The 9,655-nt window shown below is 42.7% G+C and overlaps 1 protein-coding gene across 2 annotated transcripts in view; it reads left to right on the forward strand.

Moving 5' to 3' along the window:
* LOC149352821 (uncharacterized) overlaps positions 1-5,569 on the forward strand; it is a 34,801-nt gene extending 29,232 nt beyond the window's left edge. For both annotated transcript variants that reach the window (XM_089582034.1, XM_089582035.1), the window contains exons 14-15: positions 1,225-1,422; positions 1,847-5,569. In XM_089582034.1, the coding sequence (XP_089438160.1) occupies positions 1,225-1,422; positions 1,847-2,134 (486 nt within the window). In that variant the 3' untranslated portion in view covers positions 2,135-5,569. The remainder of the gene's footprint in view (positions 1-1,224; positions 1,423-1,846) is intronic.
* Positions 5,570-9,655: the final 4,086 nt, after the last annotated feature.

Here is a 9,655-nt window from a genome sequence, read left to right on the forward strand (position 1 = left end):
GAGTCACTTTGGGACGTTGGCCCCCCATAAAAAAAAAACCCAAAACTGAAATTCGAGTATCCTTTCAATGCGTCCTTGATGATATGAAAGGTATGATTTCATTTTGTGAAACAGTTGGTTAGTGTTGTTTTAAAATGCAAAAAGAAGCCATGCTGCAATCTCTAATGCAGTACACTCTTGATAATTCAAACTTGAAGGGGATCGAAAATTGGTTTCAATTATGTGGAGTTTGACGTAAGAGGTGCCTTTTGAGGGCACATTATGTTGACAGGACCAAAGTGTCAGTTTGGACACTGGACCAAAGTGTCAGAAGTTTGAATTAAGCGAGATTGAATGGATGAGGTTTCATATGGGTTTCTATTGGAGGAACATGGTCCCAGAAATTTTATGCATGTGTCTTAAAGTACTACTTTTTTGTACCAAGAACTGTCCACAGTCTGCCAAATTTCACATCTTTCTGATGAAAATAGTTTGGTCACAGTGGAGCTGTTCAAACATTTTGGAATTCATGTTTGATCCTCATTTTTCGTGGGTGTGGTGGAGGCAGTGGAAAGAGGAAAAACTTGAAAGTAGACAGCAAGAAGCCAGAAGTCAGGGGATGTACAGCAGCGGTTTTATTAGTCTTAACACGTTTCCTTATGCTTACCAATGAGAAGAGGTCGGCTGCAGAATGCTGCTTGCGTTTTCCTTCATTGCCCTCTGCGTGCCCCTCGCTTTACCTCATTAAGAAGATTAGTCGCCATAAGTGTAGTCATGACCACTAGATGCGAATCTACAGTTGGCAGTAAAAGTTTATGGGAGGCATGTTCTGGGAAACAAATATATTACAGTGCTACCTCGTGGTCCACTTTCCCGGTATTAATACCAGCGGATGGAGCATGCAAGTCCTGTCATTTGTGCAGGCATTTTAGGTGATTGGCTTGCATGACGGCACCAGAATGATTCTTTTGCAAACCTGCATCCCATAAACCTTTGCTGCTAACTGCACCCCATGGTGTTGCAACAAGTGGCCATGACATGGTAAACAACTCTTATCAATGTCTTCCTTACATGACTTCACTCATTCAAAGTCAGTCAATATGCTTCATACACTTGAACTTTCAATGCAGGAATTTTTTAAGAATGTCATTCTTTATTAAGATACGGATGAAACAACCTTCTTTTGTGCTTTTTAAATATCTGAGTTGTTTGATATAACATGAAAACCCACTATTCTATTTTCAGTGGCTTGCAGGGGCTACATCTGAGGAGTGGGTAATATTATCAGCTCAGCTGAAGACAGCATTAAGTATTGATATGGGTCCAGATGTGTCTGTTGTTGCAGTTTTGCAACAACTTTTGATGTGCCTCATTGGGTGCAAGACTTATATTGCTGTTGGCAACTGGAGCTACCTGTTCACCTGCTTCGCTAACACTGTTTTGGTGAGCATGTTTTTTTTATATATATATTGTAACGTGGCGGCCAGCCGAAGAATGAGGCGTGGTGAACGATGGAGAAGAGATGATTTAATGGCCGCTGGCCTAGCGCGAGCACTCCGTCCCGCCCACTGCCAGCTTCGTCGTCTTCGTCACAATATAAACACCATGTTTTGCAGCACTGATAGAGCTATTGCTATACCTTATGCAGTTCTTCATTCTAAAACAAAATTAATAATTTAGCCCTGAGATGTAAAGAAACAAGGCTGGGAGAGAAGGTTACTTTTCTTGCTTTGGCTGTACAGTATTTTGCTCCTTGCCGTGCACTAAACACAGAGAGAAAGAATGGATGTGACTTGCTTATGTGAAGCAGAAATTGCAGAAATGTCAAACAGCTGCAAAAGCATAAAATTTCATTGCTTGCTTTTAGGATTGTCTGAACACCGCCAGTGACCTTTCGGAGGAGGACCTTCAGGATATTCTCGTGGTACTGATGTTTGGCCTGACCTCACTGCCTGGCCACTGTTTTAGCCAACAGCTATTGCTCCTTGTTGATGTAACCCAACGGATGAAAACATCTGCACTCAGAGAAGAGTTTCTTGTCATACTTCAGGAAGCCCTTCTGGTGCAATGCAATGAAGATGGTGCTGTGCCAAACCTTGTACAGACAGCACTGCGCAAGCTGGGCGCACACCGTACCAGTCAGGCAGATGTGTAGCCGTGTTGCGGCAGTGTGTTATGCTCTGTATTGAGAATGCCCTGTATCCACAGCTGTGTATTAGGGCACATGATCCGTAATGGGGCATATAAAACTGTTTTTGTTATTTATTTGTGAAATGTAACCAGATTTGACACATTTATGTAAAATGTTATGCTGATTTCAGAAAAACAGTCAGGTTTAAGATTGTTATTATAGTGGCCAAGTATTAACCATTAAAACCCTCATCAAGTTGTCATCCTTGGGTAATCATCATTGAGGAATTAAGGAGGGCACGCGCAACTTAATATCAGCATGCACGCAATGCCCCATTCTGTGCAATAAACCCATTAGTTCCTTTGTTAGCCCAGTCAAAAAAAACCATTGGAACCAATTGGATTTCCAGTGGGTTCCAATTGGTTCCAAATGAATGAGTTCAGTTTCCAACTGGTTCCAGTTGGAATTGTGTCCCAATTGGGTGGTCCAAATGGACTATCCAATTGGACCAGTTGGGTTTCCAATTGGTGAGCACAATTGGTCTTACCCATTGCATCCAATTGGTCCTCCCAACTGCACCCAATTTACGTAATGAATTTTTGCATATTTGACAAAAAAAGTAGAACTAGTATAGTTCTTATAATAAGAACCATAGCAGCTTAACCTACTAAATTGCACTCATCATCTACACCACCACTGGAGCTGAAATTAAATTAAATAACTGCGCTCAGTGGGCAAGTGCCACTGGCCCCAGCATGAGAGCCTCATAAACTGGGTATATAAGTTGGAGCAGAAGTGTGTTCTTCGGATGTACATATTGAGGTAATATAGGCTACTAGTGCCTGAATGCGCAGTGTTGCTTGTGTGTGATGCATTTGTGTCTGTTGGCTTTGATTTCCATAAAAGCATGTTAATTTCAATTCCATAGAAAAAATGTTGATTGGCACTAAGCAGAGTGTGTCCCTGCAGTCCTCATAAATCAGTTTTCCTTTTGCACATTACAATATGTTAAATTGTATAAATATTTATCCAAGATCCTAGAGCATATTATTCACAAACATTTAGCAACCTTTCTCAATGAATGTAACATATTTTGTGAATATTTTCTGGGTGAAATAACTGCCTGGCCTAATGGGTCGAATTGGCTAGTCCAGTTGGATCCAATTGGTCGGGTGTCTAAAAACATAACTGGAGGGAAATCCAATTGGGAAATCCAATTGGAAGCAATGGGAATGTCCAATTATTTCCAACTGGAATGTCCAATTGGTTCCAATGGTTTTTTTGACTGAGAGGTGCCTGGTAATGACAAAAATAAAAATTGAATGTTACTATGCATATATATATATATATATATATATATATATATATATATATATATACCTGAAAATGTTCCCATAGAAATAAATTTCAAAGACCACTAAAAGTGTATATAAAAAAACAGAGCTTTACTGCACTCATGAATGTGTCAGGACTCATGGTCATTGCATTTCTAGCGGCCATCTGTTTGTTTGTTTAGGCCTGTTGTTAATTTTGTTATTTGTTTTATCTTTTCCTTTTTGCTTGTTTTTCGGTTTCTGACTAGTTTTGATTCATATGCTTGACTCTGCTCTTGCTACGATGGTCATTTGTTTTTTTTTACTTTTTGTTTTTGTTTTTGGTTTCTGACTGCTTTTGCTTCTCATGTATGACTGTTCTGTTGCTATGATTGTTTGACACTGCTTTTGCTAAGAGATGGCCCCCTCCTTTTCGTTTCTAATTTCTTTTATCAAAGGTTTCTTGTCTGTTATCCTGATGTTGATGCTTTTTATTCCATGTGTTGGGTTCGGAGCATGGTGTAGGAATGTATTTAGGTGCTGACACTGCGCCCGGCGGCGCGACCAAATTCTGTTCGCTCCTCCTTGCACTTCTCTCGAGTGCCGACAGATGGCGCCAGGCGATAGGGTCTTGTCTGGTTGCCGAATTGCGGCGGCCGTAATGCAGGTGTTGCGTGATCGTCCGGTGCCACGGCGTGCATGTGCGGTGTGTTAAGTTCGGCAAGGCACTGGAGGATTGAAACTGCTGTCGACACTGAATAATATTAGGCTACTTCGTGTTTTACTTGATGGGTCTGCATGAATGGGTGGAACAGCAGTGAGGACGCGACCCTGTGATCCTTCCAAGCTCGTTACCGAAATGCGTTCATTGCAAAGCTTTTTTCGTTCATCCTCAGGAATGCTGAGAGCATAGTTTACTTACTCTTAAATATAAAAGGCCAGCCGCAATGTGCACGCTCCCACATTTGGGCCGAAAAACCTGCGCGTACATTCAGACATTGCTTGAGCAGTGAAATGCGCCGACGCTGTGACATGATGCCCACCGTGTAGAGAACATGCTTAACTTTGTCCAGCTGGGTTTCTTTAATGTGCAGAGAAACCTCAGTGGCTTTTCCGCATTCTGCCCAATAGATTGTCTCTGCAGTCAGGAATAGAACCCCGCACTGTTGTGGATGAAATTAAGAAGTTTGCGGGGATACAGTGGCCGCAAGTGGCAAAGGACAGGGTTAATTGGAGAGACATGGCTTCCTCCACACAGAAACAGAGTCCAGACCGCCGTTAGTAATTTCAATTATTTCATTCGCTGAACTTGTGACCTCCAGAATGTTAAGCCCGAGGGTACCTTAATGACCAGGAAGAACTAGGTTTTAATGCCGGCTTCGGCGGTGCTAAACAACGCAAAAGGTGCCCGTGTGCTGTGTGGTGTGAAAAACCCGATGTGGTCTAAATTTGGAGCCCTCCAATGCGGCATCCATTAATACCCATGCCTTGCTTCCGGAGGTTAAGTGGCACAATTGGCATTTTTTGTTCAATTGAGGCCTGAATAGCCATTCTGTGGAACAAAGAAATTTAGTACTGCAAGTATGCCCTTCCTGAGAGATATCATTGTGCTGCTGCTGGAGATCACCAGTTCAGTGCATCAAATAAATTATCGTTGGCGTGTGCCACCACCTGCGTTCGCACAGTTATTACTGCGGCTGGTTCCAAACCGCGACACAAAAAACTAGTTCCAGCGAACTTTGTTTGTGCACGGTGCCTATCACAACGTGAAAGCCGAGAGCCCTAACGTCCACACCTTGTGATGCACGCTGACCACAATATATCTTTACACCGTGACTCTGCCAGTGCAAAGCACTGAAAAACACAGCCTAAAACGGCACCGAAAGCCGGGCATGCTGCTCAGCCGCATCCGGCGCTCCGCAAGCGCATGGACCCTGCTCTGCAGTGCCCCTGCGTCGCTGCGGTCGACGCATGTATTAGAGGGCGAACAAGATCTGTGCGCGCTCTCCGCCGCAGCGGGCGGTCAGTGTCAATACCTAAATTATTCTTACACCGCGGTTCGGAGCGATAATGCAATGAGTCTCATGCTTGAGCTGAATGTTTAAATATGCCACTTTTCTGTGTAATAAACAGTTGGTAGTGTGTGCATGTGGTGTCCTTTTCTGGTTAGTGTCCTTGTTGCGCCGCCGTTCATTTCTTCACACATGGGAACAGGTGGGTAGGAAAGTTGGTGCAATCTTTTTTTATGTGCTTGAGTCTTGAGTAGATTTCTTGAGCCAGCTTGTCTGAATGGTTTGAATGCACCGACTATTTAAGAAGGTCTCTGGCACTTTGGCCTCCGCTTTTGTAAGTGGTGAAAGTAAGTATACTAAAAATGTAGAAGATAACGGTAGCAGCTGTAGTGACAGTTATCCTTTTGTAATTGTTGCAGCATGGAGTATTGCAAAGGGTTCATGTGATCAGCATTGTTTTATAATGAAATAAATTTTTATATGCGAAGCTATGTTATAACAGATCTGCCGTGTTACTAGTGTTGCATCAATCTCTGCTCCATCAATCAAGTGCATTTCAAGAATTTTCTGCACAATACTCAGGTCTTATCAGAATATTAGGACTGTAGAAGAAATTTTCATCTAACTAAAATAAAATTGAATTACTGAAACAGGTGCACTGATTGTCTAGTGGGGGCACCAGCCCCGTATGCAGGAGATACTGCAGTGAATCCTGGTACCACTGGGAACCCACCAGCTATTTAATGGGTATGCTTAGCTTTCCCAGGGCCACAGTGCTTGGAAAGGGTGTCACATGGGCCTGTATCCCAACTTCTGTCCCATTTGAAGACGTCTTTTTTAGTCTAATCAGGGGTGTTCTCAAAAGGGACGCAAGTTTAGGAAGGGGCTGTGGCCAAACCTATGAGCATCTTTCAAGAAGATGCCTGTACCAACTGGAAAAAAAGAGGTCAGTGGGTTCTCGGTGATACCAGATTTCAAATTTGCAAGACCATCATTGCGGTGGACCAATTTGTGTATATAATATAGTGATACCTACTATATGCAAGACTTTCTCTGGGTAAATGGCTTTAACATCACGTTATGTCATAACCGAAGGTTTCCATATCCATGAACGACACGGGACTGAAGAGCAGGCACTCTCGAGAATGCTATGTGTGGGCTGTGTGAGCCTGGCAGTGGGTGCACTTATGAGGGCAGGACGTGGTAAGCTATCATTGCTGCTTCTTGGTGTATGGGAGGGGTGAAAGGTCTGGGATTTTTCTTTGTGAGATTTGTATTGACTTTGGAGGGTAGCTGAAACTTAGGCTTCATTTTCTAATCATGTTAGGTGATCACAGGGGTCACTGCAAGCATGCAGACACTTCTCATTTTGATGAACTACTGCATGAGTAACACTGACCAAAGTATTCTTGGAGATTACTGTGTATGCTTCATCTCGAAGTGTAGACAGCATAGTTAGTTTTCGGCAGTGGACCTCATATTTTAGCTAGTCAACAAGTAGAAGTCAGGGGGTGTCGAGTCAGGAGAATGTGCAGGGAACTCGACTGCACCTCTTTATCCTGTCCAGCATCCTGGCAAGGCGTTGTAAAGGCGACCTCGATTTCCTATTGCTACTGTGGTGATGTGTTCCATTGCAGAATGTAAAACTGCTGATTCTTGCAAAATACATGAACAGCTGGTAAAATTAATGGGTGAAGAACACTGAGGTGTGTTACTGACTTCCTTTGAAGAAGAGAATGGTCAAGTTGAATCCCTCAGTGGAAATCCCTACCTTGACGTTGAGTCCCTGTAAATTCACAGCCTGGGCCGCATTATTGTAATGATTTCCCAGAGCACAGTGAACAGTTATGATAATTCAGTACCATTTGGCTTAAATTGCTCTTCGTCAGTCCAAAAAATTTCATCTGCAAACTCGTCTTTCTTTTACTAGGTGTTGAAACCTTTCACACAACTGCATTCTTTGATCAGGGTTATCTTCATTTATGGAATGCAACTTTCTCCGGAATAAAACTGAAAAATTTGTAGTGAGCCTGTTAAAGAGTGTGTTGTATGCTTGACGTGCCGAACACCGTCTCATGTGATTATTGCTTGATGGGCATTTGCAGTGGTGTATAAGCTTTTCCAATGCTCAGTCCTCTCTTCTACTCAGCACACATTATGCAAGCTGTTTCTAAGTTGTCGTTACAGTCTAGACCACCTGTTATGGATGCATGTATAACAAACACTCGTTTAATACCATCATTATCATCATCGTCAGCCTGACTACACCCTTTGCAGGGAAAAGGCCTCTCCCATGTCTCTCCAATTAACCTGTCCTTTGCCAGCTGCAGCCACCGTATCCCCACAAACTTCTTAATCTCGTCCGCCCACCTAACTTTCTGCCACCCCCTGCTATGCTTGCCTTCTCTTGGAATCCACTCCGTTAGCCTGAAGGACCAGTGGTTATCTTGCCTTTGCATTACGTGCCCTTCCCAAGCCCATTTCTTCGTCTTGATTTTGACTAGAACGTCATTAACACGCGTTTGTTTCCTTACCCACTCTGCCTGCTTCCGGTCTCTTAACATTACACCCATCATTTTTCTTTCCATAGCTTGGCTGTCCTTAAATTAAACAAACCTTTTCGCTAGCCTCAAAATTTCTGCCTCGTAGGCGAGTACTGGTAAGATATAGCTGTTGTATACTTTTTTCTTGAGGGATATTAGTAAACTGCCGTTCATGATCTGAGAGAACCTGGCTTATGCGCTCCACCCCATTTTTATTCTTCTAGTTATTTCCCTCTCATGATCCAGAAGAGCAGCCACTACCTGCCCTAAGTAGACGTATTCCCTTACCACTTTCAGCGCCTTGCTATCAGTTGTGAACTGCTGTTCTCTTGCTAGACTGTTGAGCATTACTTTGGTTTTCTGAATGTTAATTTTAAGACCTACCGTTCTGCTCTGCCTGTCTAACTCATTTATGCTTTGGAGCTCATCTCCTGAGTGAATTATCAAGGCAATGTCATCAGCAAATAGCAATTACTTGTGTATTCTCTATTAACTCTTATCCCCAACTGTTCCCAAACCAGGCCTCGGAACACCTCCTGTAAACAGGTGGTGAATAGCATTGGTGAGATCGTATCTCCCTGCCTGATACCCTTCCTCATCGGAATTTTATTGCTGACTCTGTGAAGGACTATGGTAGCCGTGCAGTCATTATAGATATCTTCCAGTATTTTCACATAAGACTTCTACACCCTGATTCCGCAATGCCTGCATGACTGCTAAGGTTTCCACTGAGCCAAATGCTTTTTCTTAATCAAAGTACGCTATGTATAGGGGTTGGTTATATTCTGCACATTTATCACTTGACTGATAGTGTGAATGTGGTCTATTGTCGAGTATCCTTTATGAAAGCCCGCCTGATCATTTGGCTGATTGAAGTCTAGGGTTGTCCTGACTCTATTAGCGATTACCTTAGTAAGTGCCTTGTAGGCAACTGTCAGTAAGCTAATCGGTCTGTCATTCTTCAAGTCCTTGACGTCTCCTTTCTAATAAATTGAGATAATGTTAGCGTTCTTGCAAGCTTCTGGTACGCTCGAGGTCGTAAGGCATTGCGTATACAGGGTGTCTAGTTTTTCTAGCACAATCTCACCTCCATCCTTCAAGAGACCTGCTGTTACCTGATCCTCACCAGCTGCTTTCTCAAAACTCTCTTTCTCAAACTCTCTTTCAAAACTCTCTAGCAATTTAAAGAGTTACTAACTGATATTGACTAGGCAATTAAATCCACATGATTGTAAGGTATACTCCTTGCTCTTGCCAAGCACCAACATTGCTGCATAATTTTCAGTTTCACATCACGTCCCAGTTTTTTTTATCATACTCTTGGCTCGTGTTATCCTGGACACTCTCCGTGTGCATTCAAAATGTTTTGCATCACTTCTCTCATGCTACTTTAACCAAGCTTTGAAAAAAGGTGCAATGTACAGCACGTAGTTGCTGACGCATAGCTGGAAAGAACCAGATGAGAGTATTTTTTTGTTCTGCCTGATGAGCTCATTTGTTAGATGAGACAGTTTGTGCAGAAATTGAAATTTTTGTCAGGGACACAAATATAACCTGAAAGGCTGTAGAGCCTGTTCTAAATCAGTTCAGCTCAAAACAGCTTGAATCGGTCATGAGAAAATAATGTCATTTAGCACTTGTGCACCTGGAGGTTGAAGCACTGTTAAGTGTACGTTG

This window comes from Amblyomma mixtum, chromosome 3 (assembly GCF_055824585.1).
Source record: "Amblyomma mixtum isolate Tamu chromosome 3, ASM5582458v1, whole genome shotgun sequence".
NCBI lineage: Eukaryota > Metazoa > Arthropoda > Arachnida > Ixodida > Ixodidae > Amblyomma > Amblyomma mixtum.